The sequence below is a fragment of the Tursiops truncatus genome, chromosome 18 (genome assembly GCF_011762595.2).
Source record: "Tursiops truncatus isolate mTurTru1 chromosome 18, mTurTru1.mat.Y, whole genome shotgun sequence".
Taxonomy (NCBI): Eukaryota; Metazoa; Chordata; class Mammalia; order Artiodactyla; family Delphinidae; genus Tursiops; species Tursiops truncatus.
The window spans coordinates 69,619,661-69,635,563 of record NC_047051.1 but is presented as its reverse complement, the minus strand read 5'-3'; the positions used below and the strand labels follow the sequence as shown (position 1 = coordinate 69,635,563).

At 38.9% G+C, this 15,903-nt stretch overlaps 1 protein-coding gene across 6 annotated transcripts in view; it reads right to left on the bottom strand.

Moving 5' to 3' along the window:
• The window catches only part of TPP2 (tripeptidyl peptidase 2), a 68,270-nt gene that overhangs the window by 13,687 nt on the left and 38,680 nt on the right, over positions 1 to 15,903 (bottom strand). For 5 of the 6 annotated variants that reach the window (XR_002173436.3, XM_019921042.3, XM_019921041.3 and 2 more), the window contains 12 exons: positions 15,585 to 15,753; positions 14,709 to 14,866; positions 14,327 to 14,403; positions 12,297 to 12,403; positions 10,154 to 10,308; positions 8,889 to 9,005; positions 8,549 to 8,649; positions 7,855 to 7,951; positions 6,820 to 6,957; positions 5,247 to 5,491; positions 4,908 to 4,986; positions 2,967 to 3,005 (listed from right to left, as the gene is read on the bottom strand). Coding sequence is in view for 5 of the 6 variants with exons in the window: in XM_019921042.3 (XP_019776601.1) it covers positions 2,967 to 3,005; positions 4,908 to 4,986; positions 5,247 to 5,491; positions 6,820 to 6,957; positions 7,855 to 7,951; positions 8,549 to 8,649; positions 8,889 to 9,005; positions 10,154 to 10,308; positions 12,297 to 12,403; positions 14,327 to 14,403; positions 14,709 to 14,866; positions 15,585 to 15,753 (1,482 nt within the window). In the remaining variant the exon portion in view is untranslated. The remainder of the gene's footprint in view (positions 1 to 2,966; positions 3,006 to 4,907; positions 4,987 to 5,246; positions 5,492 to 6,819; positions 6,958 to 7,854; positions 7,952 to 8,548; positions 8,650 to 8,888; positions 9,006 to 10,153; positions 10,309 to 12,296; positions 12,404 to 14,326; positions 14,404 to 14,708; positions 14,867 to 15,584; positions 15,754 to 15,903) is intronic. The other variant, XM_004310653.4, reaches the window with a different exon arrangement.

Below are 15,903 nucleotides of genomic sequence, written 5' to 3'. Positions count from 1 at the left end.
AGCAGAGACAACACACCTAAGAATTAAAGGTGCAAGTGGCCTCCAACATTTACTGTTAATAGGGCCCTACTCCCTTTGCAGTCAGGCTCCTGTACCGCCCAGTGTGCTGGAATGTGCCTGCACCTGCATTCAGTGTGTGCACCCCCCTGCTGTCCCCTCCTCCTCGCCTGAGCAGGGAGAGGGACAAACCTCAGGAGGCGAGGTCTCTCTGTTGTGAGGCAATTCTTCCTCTGAGGCTCAGAGGTAAGGCATTTGCTAAGATGTTTTAGTAAAGAGAGAAAACAGAATTGAATTAAAAATGAACAATCCATTAAACTTCATCGATGATTAACAATGAACTCTAACAAAGATCTGCAAATAGAGAGAAACCATATATAATAGCAACCATAAACTATCACTAAAAATGCAAAAGAGACTGGGAAAGTTAATGATGAATGGCCTTGGGGTGGGGGGGAACCAAGATTTTGTAATCATCATTTTATATAGTAAATCTGTACCAAATTAGTAATTATAAAGGCCAGTATTATCCTATAAAATATTTCAGGACAAGAGCTACTTCTTATTACTAAATATTATGGACATGGTTGTTTTAGTCTCCAACCAAAAGAGAAATGAAGTTATTTTTCATTCATTCGTTCATTCATTCATTTATTTATTTTTGCGATACGCAGGCCTCTCACTGTTGTGGCCTCTCCCGCTGCGGAGCACAGGCTCTGGACGCGCAGGCCCAGCGGCCATGGCTCACGGGCCCAGGCGCTCCGCGGCATGTGGGATCTTCCCGGACTGGGGCACGAACCCGTGTCCCCTGCATCGGCAGGTGGACTCTCAACCACTGCGCCACCAGGGAAGCCCTATTTTTCAGTTATTTTATCATGGTCATCTGTTCTTTTTGTCAGTAAGTATTTTTACAACTCAGCTTCTCAAGGGCTTAGCATAGGGTCCACTTAACAGAAATGATTTTGTACCATTAAATCATAAGAAATCTTGATTATGATTTTAAAAGACAGTCAAAGAAGAATCTTCAGAGCAGAAATACTACGATATAAGCTCTCTATAGCAGACACTTAACAGTAAGCATATTTTTTAAGAAAAAAATCACTCCATTATTACAAAGTATTTCAACAGTGTTTGAATTGAATTGAACAATATTTAGAAAATGAAATCTATCTGCCAAACCAATAACTATTTAACAAACCACCATTTAAATTTCGGTTCAAAACATAATACCCTTAGCTCTTAAATGATTAAAAAGTATAAATTCAAATTTTTAATTCATTTACACGAACTAAAATAGCTATTTAAAAAATTAATGTCATATTTGAGTGCTATTTATGTTAAAAATAACTATATTCTTTCATATTACAATGAACTTTAAAAAGGGTAACATACACATTCAACTCAAAAGTCACTGAAACCCAGAGGACAAATCCACTGAGGATTATGTATACAAAGTTGGTATTTTGTTCAGGCAATAAATAATATATTTTGTAATGTGACTATAAAACTATATATAATAATGATTATTTTTAAAACAAGAGCTTCACGTGCACTTACACTGAAGATGGGGAGAAATGGGAGGAAGTGACTCCAGATGCCCAGCTCTAGAAGCTTCACTAACCGTCAATTAACAATAACGTTCCTATTCATTTGATAGTTTCCTATCTCAAATAATCTAATACAAACAAAAGGCACCAAAACTCCAGAAGATCCACCAAACAGTACAACAGAAAGAGAACCCCCAGCTCTGCCTTTGGGACGCGCACCTTCTTTCTAGTGGGCTCCTCATTCTCTGAAGCAGGGGCTTTCAGGCTATTTTCAAAATGAATCAAAGATAATGTGTGCATAAAATGAAATTACAGTTTTATGAGTCTGATGAACTGACATTTTCTGTTTTTGTTGTAATGCTGGTTAAATTCCATTAAATGAATTTACATGGCCTTCAAATGGGTAAAGACGCTCAGTTGAGAAATACGGCCTACAGAGAAGCCGACATTCCTTTACCTGGGAAGATAACCCCCAGTGGTGTATTTTGTTTGAACAAAGTCTTTACCACTACATAATCATATAGAATTTTAGAGGTCATTTTAATAAAGACATTTTATCTATTATAAAATGGTGGCTCCCAGTTTCACATCACTATGAATTAAACACTGAATTCTCTTTTGTTTCTTCTTAAAACACTAATTCTTGCCCTACAGTGCTTGCTGCACGCAGGAGAGAAATCACTACGATGACAAATGATGTCAGCAGGTCCTCACCAGAGAGCTCATCGAATACGTATCCCTTTCTCTAAGCTAGACCTGAAGTACAGATTTTCAAACTAAATTTGGCTCCAGCAGTCAATCAGAGATTGTCAAATAAGTTGCAGAGAAGCTGGTCACATCATTTACTAGTTACGGTCTTAAAACCTGCTCCTGCTCTTAGTATAAGTTTTAATTTGGGGCCACAGTCCTTATTTCTGTTTCTGCTACACCCATTGCTCTTTTCATCTCTGCCTTTCCAGAACAAAGAAGATGCAAGAGCAGGAAAAAAACTTCACTTTAAATATTTTAATAATATTTTATTATTAATCAAATCATCCAATTTAAGAATGACTTTAGACTTCAAAAATAATTGTTTTGTCATATATAGCTAAAAAAAATCATTCATCTTTCTATAGGATTTTAGATATGCCAAAGTTCAAATATTATTACTTGGTCATACCTGCAGTAAGAAATGAATAGCATTAAAATTTTCTCTATACACATATAAACCAGGGGTCTTCAAGCAATTTATGGCAGGGAAAAAAAACTTTAAGAAAGCAGTTTGTCAACACTGATAAGCTAAAAGCACTATACTGCAGAACTGAAAGAAAGGAAACTAAGGGAGAGATTTTTTAAAAAAAGATAATAGTGACAGAAAAAGAAGTTTAACTAATATGCAAATAAGGCTTTAAGACATCTTTTTAAAGAACTGACAATCAGTACCTTTTTAAATTTTCCTTGTCGTTTTGCTGCAGACTGCCCCTGGGAGTTAGAACAACATTCTGTAAGAAATCATGCGTAATCTACACAGGATGGAGATACCACCTCTGTCTATTTTTCTGCCAGTTTCCATCCCACCTGTATGGGTCACAGTACTTAGAAGGGTCAGGTCTGTCATCAAAATGGCAGGTTTTTAAAGAAAGCAATACTGCCACTTTCATTTTTTTTTTTTTAATAAAAATGCACTCAAATGTGTTATTCCTCAGGGTCAATGTTTTTCAGCTTTTTATTTCAAAAGTTTGTAGAGCAAAATTCATTAGTTATCCAAACAGTTCTAAAAACATTAAATTTAGGTGACGGTCCGCAAAGTCAGATTTTCAAGGCTGTCACAACGATCACACACGCCCATGTGCCAGAAACGGCATCGTTCGAGGGAATCTGGGAACGTCAGAGAGGGGCAAGAGGAACAGTTACCTTCGCAGCTGCCAGAACCGCAAGAAACGCACCATGGCTGAGATCCGATGAAATAAACAATGTGTTGGGAATTACAATTAACTCTGTAGCTTTAGGTTTTCTCAAGAAAATCTACCCTGGTAAGTAATAACTATAGTCAATCCCACCTGTTTATAACTTAACTTCACAACTGCCTCTTAAAGAATGCAGCCAGGAAGCACTATCTCTGAATTGCTAAAAGCATACTTCTAATAACAATGCTCTTCTTGTCTTACTCATCACAGGCAGTGGACACTTCAGAAGTTACCTGGATGAGAAGACTCACTGTTGAAGCCCCATAGCAGAGGCAGCAATATTTCCCATAGCAGAAAATGAAACCTACTTAAAAGGACCTAGACCAGGACTTCTTAAATCAGTGCATCTATGAATTCCAGTAACTACTGATTCACTTCACATTCTACTAAGGCTATATTATACTGAAGTACTTATAACTTATACTAAAGTACATATAAGTAAATAGTACAGACTGAAATGAGACTCAAGAACTATCAGGGCAAACGACTTGTTCTAAGCACAAAAGTCCTACGTGATGACGCTCCTATGACAGCTAATAAACCATCTTTGGTTCAACAGTGGTAAGACATGAGAATACTTGTTAAGATGTTTGAGCTCTATTCATTTTGATAACAGCACTTATAAATTCCAGAGTTAGGTGGTGGACTTACTTTGTAAGAACTAATGCTAAAGAGAAATGCAAAACTATAAGAATGACAACTTTTACTGGCATTGAGCTAAAATGACATTATGACAGAGGGTGATAGATGTATATAAACACTATTCTCACAATAAATTTGTAATGAAAACAGATGGAAAAACTAAAACAGGTACTATCAAACCATAACAATTATCTCTAAAATATAACAACCAGAAACATGTTTTTAACAAAAAGCACAATTTTGAAACTATAAAATAAACCTTAATGCCAAAAGAAATAACTACCTTGTAGATAGCTACACAAAATTCCAATAAGAGAAAGATCTGTACAAGTAAAAAATACTGTTTATTAGTAGTAATTGTCCTGACTGGTTTTTAGAAGTCACCCAAGAAGATCTGATTTATTCCTATATCCACAATATTACGTTAGTTAAAACTCTATAAATTCTCTAATTTTAAAAACATCCCATTCACTTAAGCCAAGTTTGATCTGGATCTACATATTTCACGGGAAGTTCAAGTGTATTAGCTGTGCAAGGCAGAACAGGTTCAAGGCCCAAGTACTTAGGCTTGGGAAAAAGAATAATAAATATATAAAAATACAACCAAATATTAATTGACCTTTACTAGCAACTTGGGGAAAAAAAAACTATTAAATTTCTTTTTCCAGAGAGATCTTCTCTTTTACTCATTCTGAAATGTAAATTAATTTCCATTTTTAAGGAAATGGAAATTTTGGAACAGGCACTTTCAGTGTAAAAAAAACCTAGTACTTACAGCTTTCTTTCCGAGTTCAGTCTTTGACAACGTTAATGATCCTGCAAGGTAGCATCCAGGTCCTGCCCCTTTAGGTATTCTAAGAAGAAGATTCAAAAGAGGAGAGAAAAGGAACAAAAAAGAAAGTTTCACAAAGTGAATTAGGGGGAAAAACATCAAAACAATTGCATTCTGAAATAATTTCCGTAGCTAAGATTTCAAAAACCAAAGGGAGAAATAACCTTAGTCTAAAATGGCAAATGACAACACAGTATAAGTGTAGCCTCATATTATAAACTAGCATTTAAAGATTACAGAGTATAAGATGGATAGTGAGTGTTAAGCAATGTTATCACTTACTTGTCGTCAGGTAAGGAAGTAACAAAGAATGGCTGGTTATATTTGGGTGGTAATGTCAAGTTACTTGATTTCTTCTTTCCTAGAAGTGCAAGACTATGATTTTCATGAATATCTAAGCTCAAGGTATTAGACAACCTATGAGAAACAATAAATGGAAGATCTTTAAGACGTTCCAAATCACTGATCTGCTCATGCCGAATCTGCAGTCGAATTGTATAATCTCCTTTCTCCAGTTTCAAAGAATACTATAAAAGAAAAACAACATTTGGGAAAAGTAAGGTTTAGCCACATGAACGAAAATTACAGTAAGAGGATAAACAGTTAAGAATTACCACTTACAGAGTGCTTACAGTATGTGAGGTACAGTGCAAGTTACGACACACACATGACACGCACACAACGCCCCGACTGGATGTCAAAGTGAGCTGGCCAAGGTCACGTCCAGAGCAGAGGATAAGGGAGCTGAAGGCAGCCAAGCCCTCAGCCCTCAGCCCTCCCACAACAACAGGCCACTCCTAGGCGCCCAGCTGAATCAGCATCCGCTCACGACTGGAAAAGGCAACGATTTTCTAGTTCCTGGGTCTTCACGGGCACGGATAAAATGACACCAAGAATAAGCAAAACTGAGGTGCTGTGTAATATCTAAGACAGACACACACACGTGTTTGTATGCACATGACTGGTAACCTTTAGATCATAACCACCATGCCACCCCCCTTTATTGCAGACGGGAAAAACAGGGAGCCAATGGGGACAAAGGAGTACAGATCTGCCACGCTCCATCCAGGCAACCTGCTCAAGAGGACGGAATGCTGTATGCTGCAGCAGCAGTTTCTTCTGAGATTTTTTAAAGCAACAAAAGGAATGGCTGCAATAACCCAGTCTGTACTGAGGAGACGTGCCAGGGCCTGGCTTTGAGGAAAAAAAGGAAACCATTCCTTGAATGACTAACTGAAAACCCTGCGTAAATTATTTTTATTATTTAGCATAAAATTATAAAGGTTACAGGAAATAGCTCATTTCTTTGTCCCAGTCTTTCAATCAGGGATAAGATTTCTATAAATTATATGATTAAAAGATTTTTTTTCCTTCCAAATGACAGTGCCAGGCACAGTGCTTGGCATATAGTAAGTGCTCACTACACAGTTGACCAAGAAGAAACATATTTCAAAGTTCTAATAAACTGAAGACACTTGGCTCTGTCATTGTGCTCTGGATCCAGTTCAGACCTGGGATCACTTCAAGGGGCTCACATATCCTGGATGATTTGCTTTCACCGTGCAGATAGGAGCAAGCACTGGGTAGGAAGGAGAAGTACTAAAAATAAAAAGCTCTGCTGGCCAGCGTCTGTGAGCATCCTCCTGGCCCTCCTTTACCCCGAAGCCGGATTCAGCCCAACCATGGGGATGAAAAGCTGTCACGGTCCGACCTGCAACAGACAGCTGAGCTGCTAGCCGTGTGTCCAAGTACTAAACGCACAACCACACTGGTGTTTAAAAAGCAGGCACGTTACCAGAGCAAGAATCCGGGCTTCATCAGCTCAAGAAACAGCTGTTAATTCTAAAAATCATACCTGATGAGGGTAAGCATCGCCGGAACCCATCTGTCTTTTGTTCTGGTCAAATATAATCCACAGCTGGCTGTCAAATTCTGATTCGTACAATAATTCACAAAGCAGGGGGCAGCTTGGAGTCACTTCCCCACTCTTGGGCTGTGGGGGGGTGGGAAGAATGATTATTTGATGTGGTTTATATGATTTCTAATGTAGACCTGTAATGTTGCTATTGATCAGACTTTTACATTTAAAGTATTAAAAATATTTTCTTGCAGTAACCAATTTCAAAAATGCAGAACACATCCAGGATTTCGGGACTAATAAAAGGTACTTCTCTTACAAGGTTTAAAAAACACAAACCTAGCTAATTGTATTCATTACTAAAGCAATACCTATATCTTCAGGACCTCTAATTAACTGGTTTTTTTAATAAAACTAAAAATTTCTTTATAAAGTTGAAATTAGACAACCCACTGAAATCAATTATCTCCCCAACAGTAATTCATATTATGCTTCAGTAAGAGTTTTACTAAAATCTTACTGATCCTCCATAAACTTCGATCTGATTTTTATGCCCGTCTTAACTACCTTTACTACCCATTCAACCTAGGAGCTATTCTGATGTCTCACTGTGCCAACACCTGCTTCACAGAGAGCAATCAGGCCTGGTTCCATAATCAGAAGGCATCTGGCTTTGACAAGACATCAAACCAGTGGACAGGTTATCAGAGAATAGGCAGGTGTCAGTGATTACAAAAACTAAGGCTCAAAGGCCAGGTCACCACTAAATTAGAATCTGTGACTTCAGATCTGAATGGTACTTAGATCGTTCTATATCATAATTTCCCAAAGAATAATTCTAAATTAACCAGGGTTAATTACTTGTTTCTATTTCATATACATGTATGTCTCTCACACACACACACACACACACACACACACACACACACACACACACACACTCTGAATACACTGTCCTTCCATTTCTGATTTTATGATTCATAAAACACAAGAGTTCTTTGTAAGGGTATACTTGGTTACACAAACACTTACTTGATGAAAGTTGTAAGTCAGGATCATCTCATAAAGTTGACGATTATTTGGCAAAACATCCCTTGATCCTAAAGGTTTTGTTTTTGCACTGAGTGGGCTGTAATCAGACAATTGCATAAGAGTTCATTGAAATGAGAGAAAACTATAATCAGCAAAATCTATAACGTATCACAATAAATGACAAATGAGCATTCCTAGATGCTGTCCTTTTCCATGTATTTTGTAATATTTTAATCATTAACTTACATAATTCTTTACTGACTGAACCATAGCAATGCACACAGTTAAATTTTGCAGTATTACAAAGGTAATCTTCTCATGATAAAAACATTTTCAACCATCAACTGACAGTCTCAACAGAATCAGATCCCGGGACTAGGTGACAATTCCTCACAGTGCTGAAGGACAGGCTCTGACCGCAGACAGCCCTGCCCTCATCACGGGATGGGTCCTGCCAGGTGCCACAGCAAGGGCTCTAGGTACATGTTACTTAAAGCCAGAAGCTGCTGTTGAGGCTGCCTCTCAGAGACCCACCATGTTCCCTGGGCTGGAAAGTCATGAACTGAATTTTCACGTCCAGCATTCACATGATTAAAAATAAAAGAGACCCTTTCCAAAGAGTGAAGAGACGCCCATCCCCCCACCCCCATCACACTGATACCCAACATTTGCAGCCCCAAAACATTGAAGATACCGCAGTGTTTGGACCCAGCTCTTCAAAGTTATGCAGGGAGCCAGATCTTCATATTTCAAGGAGGACTGAACATCAAAACGGTTGATTCCTTCTGACGCATGCTACAAAGGATATTTATCAAATTAGTTTCTCAAACTCTACTGAAAACAAGCTGCATTTTTAAACAATACTTGGACCTAAATGTGTCAAACACAATGTTTATAAGCACCTATGAACAAAGACTATTGTTATTTCCAGAACCATAGATAATCTCCCCATTAAAATGTAAACCCAACCATTGAAATTATTTCACAATAACACAAATAACTGACATTAAAAATGATGGAAATGTGGAACTTACAATGTTTAACTGAGGAGCAGTACATACTATCCCATGAAAAGAAATGGTATAATCAATATTGACATCACTAAGACTTGCCCACCAACGAGCAATACAAAACTCAATTGCTTTCCCACCCTGCAAAGAAAAATGAAATTAAATTATCAATGCATAAATTACAAAACATAAATAGGTGTTTCAAAGCAGTTCTATGCTTTCAAACTTTTTCTATTTGTACAGCAGGAAAATTCAAAGAAACTTATCATTAGCTATGCTTGAAGTTACACAAATCACAGTTGCTGAGACAGACTGCAGGTATTTAAATATACAGTTATTTACTCATAATCCTAAACTGCTTGTCGTAAGAGGTCTGAGGCAGCTTCTGAAGTACATGTAATAAAATAATGGTGAAAACAAACTGGAATAAAAACTTGGGACCAAAGGAAAAATAATTAAGAACAATGATAAGAGAAGGGGTATGACAACTCTGTGAGGCATATTCAATAGCCACAGCTGAGTTCTGGGCTCAAGAGCTGCCTGGCAACCAAAGCCAAATGAAATTATGGTCCCTCACATGTTTCTTCCTATTAAAAAAAGTAAAAACAAAAGCTGTTCTTTGAACACTTGAGTTTTAAATTAAGTTTTCTAGTAATCAGTGTATTAGAAAGTTTAAAGTGAACCATATTACTCTATAACACATACAAGGACACAAGTCAAAGTTATCAGAAACATAAGCGATACAGGAAAGATGAGGCAGCCATCTGAAAACACTGAGTAGCAAGTTCAAGAAAGAACATCAATGCGTTCACCTTCTAGAAGGAAGGACTAGGCACCATTTCTAACACTACAGATACGCCTGGAGAGCTGCCAGGCTAATCTGTAGGCAGGAGCAGCAGTTTCACCTACAAAGCAAATTAACCTCATGGATTCTTAGCAACAGGGCATTAATAAAATAACTAAAATAAGTAGAAAACACGTAGAGAAGTCTTAAACATGGAAATAATCTACTGTACGATGAGGAGACAATCTCAACCAGGGTCCACTTTGTGAGGCGTCAGCATCTGGCAGACCAGCACTTTCCTAAGAGATTAACATTTACCTCAACTTGGTTGCAAGTATCCTAGTAAGACGACCTATCTTCCAACATTATTCAGCATTAATAAAATATACAGTCCCAATGTGCTCTGAATACAAACTATAAAATCAAATTCAAATACTTAGTCTTAGTCCACACCCAGAACGAAAGGAAACTGTTTCAGGATTCCAGACTGTTAATTAACACTTACCAAGACAGGAAAGGATTCAGTCAGCATTCCTTTCTCTGGAAGGGAACAAAACTTATAGAACTCATGACTTCGATAGGCTCTCTGCTTCACAAGCTGCACTGCATGAAGAACAAACTTGGCAGACACCTCAGAAGAACAGGAGCACACCATAACTTCTACAACGACAAGGGAAGAAGCAACATTCTAACTGACGAGATTTAAAATAGACACAAAATGGCTTTCATAATGCCTACTTAGGGGGAAATACTATATCAAGAGAATGAAATGGTATATTCAAATGAAATCTGCTATTTCTTTAAAAACAATGAACTGACCGAGTATTAATAAAGATGAGAGGATAGAAAATTTAGCTATGGAAAATAAATAAATCAGGATTAAAATAAGCAACTGCTACGCTGCAAACAGCAGGAAACAGCAAGCTGTCCACAGATGGACACACAATTATCCTAATCAGGTAATTTTTAAAATCCCTCCCTTCTCTGTTACTAAGTTCAACCTTTCCTCTTGCTTCAGCTAAAAACCAATCAATTCTTGGTAAAGAGAATTTTAATTTTAGAAACCTCTATTTGTTAGCATGCCTAAGTCCCATTAGTATCCATTTATCCAACTTCACTGATAACTTTTCCTAGTCTCTCGCTCTTGGTTTATCTGCACTGTTTGCTTCTGGAAAGTATGACTATCAGAACTACATATGCTTAGCTGTGCTCTGCGGCGGAGCTGGAGATGAGCCAGGATCACCGTGAAGCCAGGTCAGCAGCTTATCTCGCGAATACCTGGCCCTGAGACAAGGAACCAAAGCAAGGCTTAATTCTCTGCCTCACAAGATCAAGTGGGCACAGGGCTCTGGGAACCTAATCACTTGCTAAGAATACAGAATCTAGTGTTATGACAATATGTCAAAGTATTTGAAATAGGAATCATCTGTACTGCATTTCTTTTTTTCCCCTGCTTTGACCCTTCCCCCCCCCGTTTTATTGAGAAACAACTGACATATAATATTTTCAAGTTCAGGGTGTACAACGTGATGATTTGATGAGTATGTATATGTTATGAAACAATCATCACAAAAAGGTTAGCTAACACATACATCACTTCATATAGGTACCAATTTTTTTTGGTGGAGAGAACATCTAAGATCTACCGTCTTAGCAAATTTCAAGTATACAACCCAGTATTATTAAGTACAGTCACCATGCTGGACATTAGATCCCTCAAACTTTTCCATTTTATAACAAAGTCTGTGCCCTTGACCAACATCTCTCCCACCCCCTCCACCTCCCACAGTATATATCTAATCAAAGACTGCTAAATGCTCTGAGCTACTTCTATTCTGGATGATCTGATCAATTCTTATTAAAAACAAAAAACAAACACACAAAAAAACCAAAGAACTAATTATTTTCAATACCCAACCTAAACAAATCATAATTAGGGCATTATAATCACTGACATTTACCAGTAAACAGACATCATGTTCAATATGAATTAACTATAGATCTTTATTCTTTGGTATGATTAGCATACGTTTTATTAGAGTTAGATGTTACACAACCATTGGGCCTATGTGAGTGGAAGCCCTGAGTTGTACCACGATGCAACTCTGACTCTGATCATGAACGGAGAAGGCATTATTCTGAACCAAATTAAAATCCTATTAAAACATCTTAAGATAGCCTAGATCAGCGGTCCCCAACTGTTCTGGCACCAGGGACCAGTTCCGTGGAAGGCAATATCTTCATGGACTTGGGGTGGGGGGGAGTGTTGGTTGGGGATGGACGGTTCAGGCGGTGATGCGAGCAGATGGGGGGCGATGGGGGACGGCAGATGAAGCTCTGCTGGCTCGCCCGCCGCCCACCTCCTGCTGTGCGGCCCGCTTCCTAACGGGCCCCGGACCGGTACGGGTCCGCAGCCCAGGGGTTGGAGACCCCTGGCCTAGATAGATGACTGACATATGAACCAATGCAAAATAGAACTAGATCTTTAAAAAGGTTTGAACCTAACAGCAAATCTACAGTGCCAGACACCTATTACTGTTGTGAGAAAAGTCTACTGCAGGTATATGAACTTTATATGGTCATAACCAGAGCAGAGATAGAATGCACATAAAGGTAAATGGGCAAGACAAGACATTAACTTTACTCACCAGCCCACGTTGCACCCTCAGGAACCTCAATAAAATGCCTCCGAATTTGACCAGGTTTAAAATGTACATCTGTCAAGGCTAGATCATAATGGGTTGATTCATTTACTCTGAAAATTAATAAAAATAAATGATTAAACATGACACTCTCATTAAAAAAGCTTTATATTATAAGCCCACTGGTACTCTAGATTTCAACAGTTCATGAGAAATGAACACAGGGAGTTAAAAGCTGGTAACAAAACAGTACGCACAATGTCATCTCAGTTTTGCAACATGTTAGCAGAGATACACTGTGGAGATGCTTTTTCTGCTTTTTACTTGTTTGCTTTATAATTTGTCTGAAGTCAGACACACAGCTCCCTCTTTTCTGGTTAAAGGAATTCTACAACATTCACAGGATTTTCCAGTTACCAGAATCTGGACTACTGTGAGTCCAAAATATTAAAATCAAAGGCAATGTTTTGTGCCACTGATACTGCCTTATAGTTGAGACTGATATTAAATTTAACCTCTTTCGTAGCTTCAAAATGCACCCATGCCATAAATGACACAGTAAAGAAGAGAAAGTACTTTCATAGCGTTTTTGTAAGGGATCAGTGAAACATAAAGGTCAAATGTATAATTACCCAACCCAGAAACCTAAAGTACATACTAAGGACAAATTCTAGTCAGTATGACAAACATTTAATGAGTGCCTACTATACCTGAGGCACTGCTATTAGGTGCTACAATTACAACAATGAATATAATGTCTTCCTTTTCCCCAGCCAATCTAGCGGGGATGGAAAACCCAACAGGGACGTTGAACGTAATATTCTCTGGGGAGACAGGAAGCGTTAGTGGAAAAGATGCAAGGTTCCTGGTTCACGAGGAGCGGTCAGGGAAAGCTTCCTGAAGCACATGAGGTCTCAGCCCACTCCTGAATCTTGTACATTACCTTGTTGAAGTTCCTACGGGACTTCTAGGGAATGTGCGGCTGAGAATTTAACTGTTCCGCAATTTTTTCACATGTGTGTCACTTGTTACCTCCTCAATTTCATCCTATGTTTCATATGGGCTGAGACCTACTGCATATTAAATATTACTGTGCAACTAACTCGATAGAAGCTGTTAACTCAGAGTTCTCTATTGTTTCCAGTACTCTCATCTCCATCTTGCCTTTCATGTACTGAATAATTTGTTTCGTACATTCTGTACAATGGGTTCCATATGGGGTCACGTAAAATGCAGTCCCCGTGTCTTCCGTGGGCTCACAGTCAAATGTGGTGAATTAGAAATGACAACACACTAGCTAAAGTCTGTACCACAGGCAAGTGAAAAGTGCCATGAAGCGGCAGGGAGGGGCTCCCTTCACCCGGAGATGACCAAGAACACACCTGGTCATTAAGTTAAGGGACAGGAAACTGAAGCAGAGAAATCAGCTGTGCAAATGCACCCGTCCTGAGGAAACTGGGGGGGGTCAGCATTGGTGAGCTCGTGGAAACGTGTAATTTGTTGATGGAGCCGCGGGAAACACTGGCTGTGAAGGGCCACTGTTTGCTATTTTAAGCAGCACGATCCTTGGGCGTGCCGCTGAGGTACTTTATACAGCAAGCAGTGTGATCAGTCCTGAGTTCCTTCATTCTGGGGCAGAAGACAAGATGGAAAGGGAAGAGTCTGGAAACGGCACTGGAAAAGCGGAAGAACGAGGAGATAATGGTAATCCCAGAGATAAGGGGGGAATCTGGGCCGGGGGTGGGAGGGGACAAAGTCACTGTCAAACACTGCCGAGGCATCAGGCCAGATGAAGGCTAAAACAGCCTCTGAATCAGGTGTAAGGAGGGCAGGTGACACATGCTATCAGTTATCCTCACTGTGAACAAGGAACACCGTGACTGACTACGCACCACCTTGAACGTTAAGCAAGGAACAGAACCAAAACCCAGTCACCTGGTTCTGGCCTACGGATCCTTTAAAAGTTCACCCCATTTCCATAAACAGCCATTACATAATTACACGTAACAGCAAGCTATCGGTAACTGGGCACTTACTTTGCTGCAATAACTGCAGTGATTGGGACTCTGAACAGAGGACCTGCGTTAGGCGATGCTATATCATAGCCACATACCTTGAAAAAGGAATAAGTGTCAGTATCCACAAACAGACTTTTTTAAAAAGAGAAAATAAAAGAAAAAAAGGGTGAATCTACTCAGCGAATAAATTAATCTAAGATTAAAATGTAAAGGTCCTAAGTACAAGTTGGCATCAATTTTCTGATGTCAGGCCACATAATTAATGGCAAACAGCCTGGACAAATACACCCATGACAACCCTTGACTTACTCAGACTGATGGGGAAATGGACTGCTACACAAAGACTTCTACACATTTTAAAGACTAAAGAAAGTAAAAATGAAGATATCCCAATAAATACCTCCGTATAATGCAATCCTTCTCTTAAGCCCCTGGGATCCACACGTATGTTTATGTGTCTGCACTGATTCATGAGTTCCAAATGGCTGGGACACTGAACCCATGATGAATTCGAAGTTAAAGCTAAATGAAGCTGAAGGGATATTTTCTCAGAGTTTTCTGGCGTTAAAAAGACCAAAAAGTAAAGATTAGTTATTTTTTTCTTTTCTTCCATTTTAAAACATTCTGTCGTCTGTCAAGAAAATTCCACAGATACATGTGGTTGGCTGTAAAATCCAGTAGGCACGGGCTCCCGAAACACAGCTTACATAAAAGAGCCACAGAACCTCCCTCACATTTATTTTAGGATGCTCGGAATCCGTTCATGTGTTCACCCAACATGGCTGGCTACAACCTGAACACAAACCATTTTAGTGAATATTTTTCATTACTGCATACAGTTAACAGAATCTGACTAAGAGAAAAGACTCCTAAGTTTACAGTGATGACAATTTTGTTCACAGTCGTTGGGCTGGGGTTCTCCCTGGCTGCTTCTGCTTCCCACTCTCCAACCAAAAACTCTTACACCCAAGTAGTAAAAGTGGGAAAGAAAAGGAATTTGATGCTTTACTATCCACAATTTAATAAAAGCTCCAGGTCCCTAAAGGCCCATGCTACTGTTTTTCTGGTAGACACACTGCCAACTGAACTGCCACTGTATCAGGATCCCTAATTGCCATCAGTGTCCCCTACACCTCTATGAAATACAAATTAATAACATTGTCAATTCCTGTCTTCTCTTTAGAACATTAGCCTAAACAGCATTTTCTCTATTGTGGTACAATTCATTCAAAGCATAAATGTGAGCACATCAGCTTACTGTCCAGTTATTACTCACCAGTATTTTCTGGAAATACAGGTTCAATGCCAACACCGTGATCTGAAGGTGCAGCCACCTGAACAGGATCTCGGAGGTAGATGCCACGGTTATTTCCAACAGTAACAGTGAAACCTAACTTATTAGCAAATGATGTATTCTGAACGAGGTAGTCATAGGCTTTATCAACCTAATTAAGAGAATACAAACAGTAAGATATACACGGTTGGGTCAAGAAAGTACTTTATTGCAGATCCCCAATTTCTTTTCCATTGTAGCAAAGTACAAGCAAAAAGTCAGTTTCTCCATCCGCCTTTCTGACCTACACGGAAACCCCATT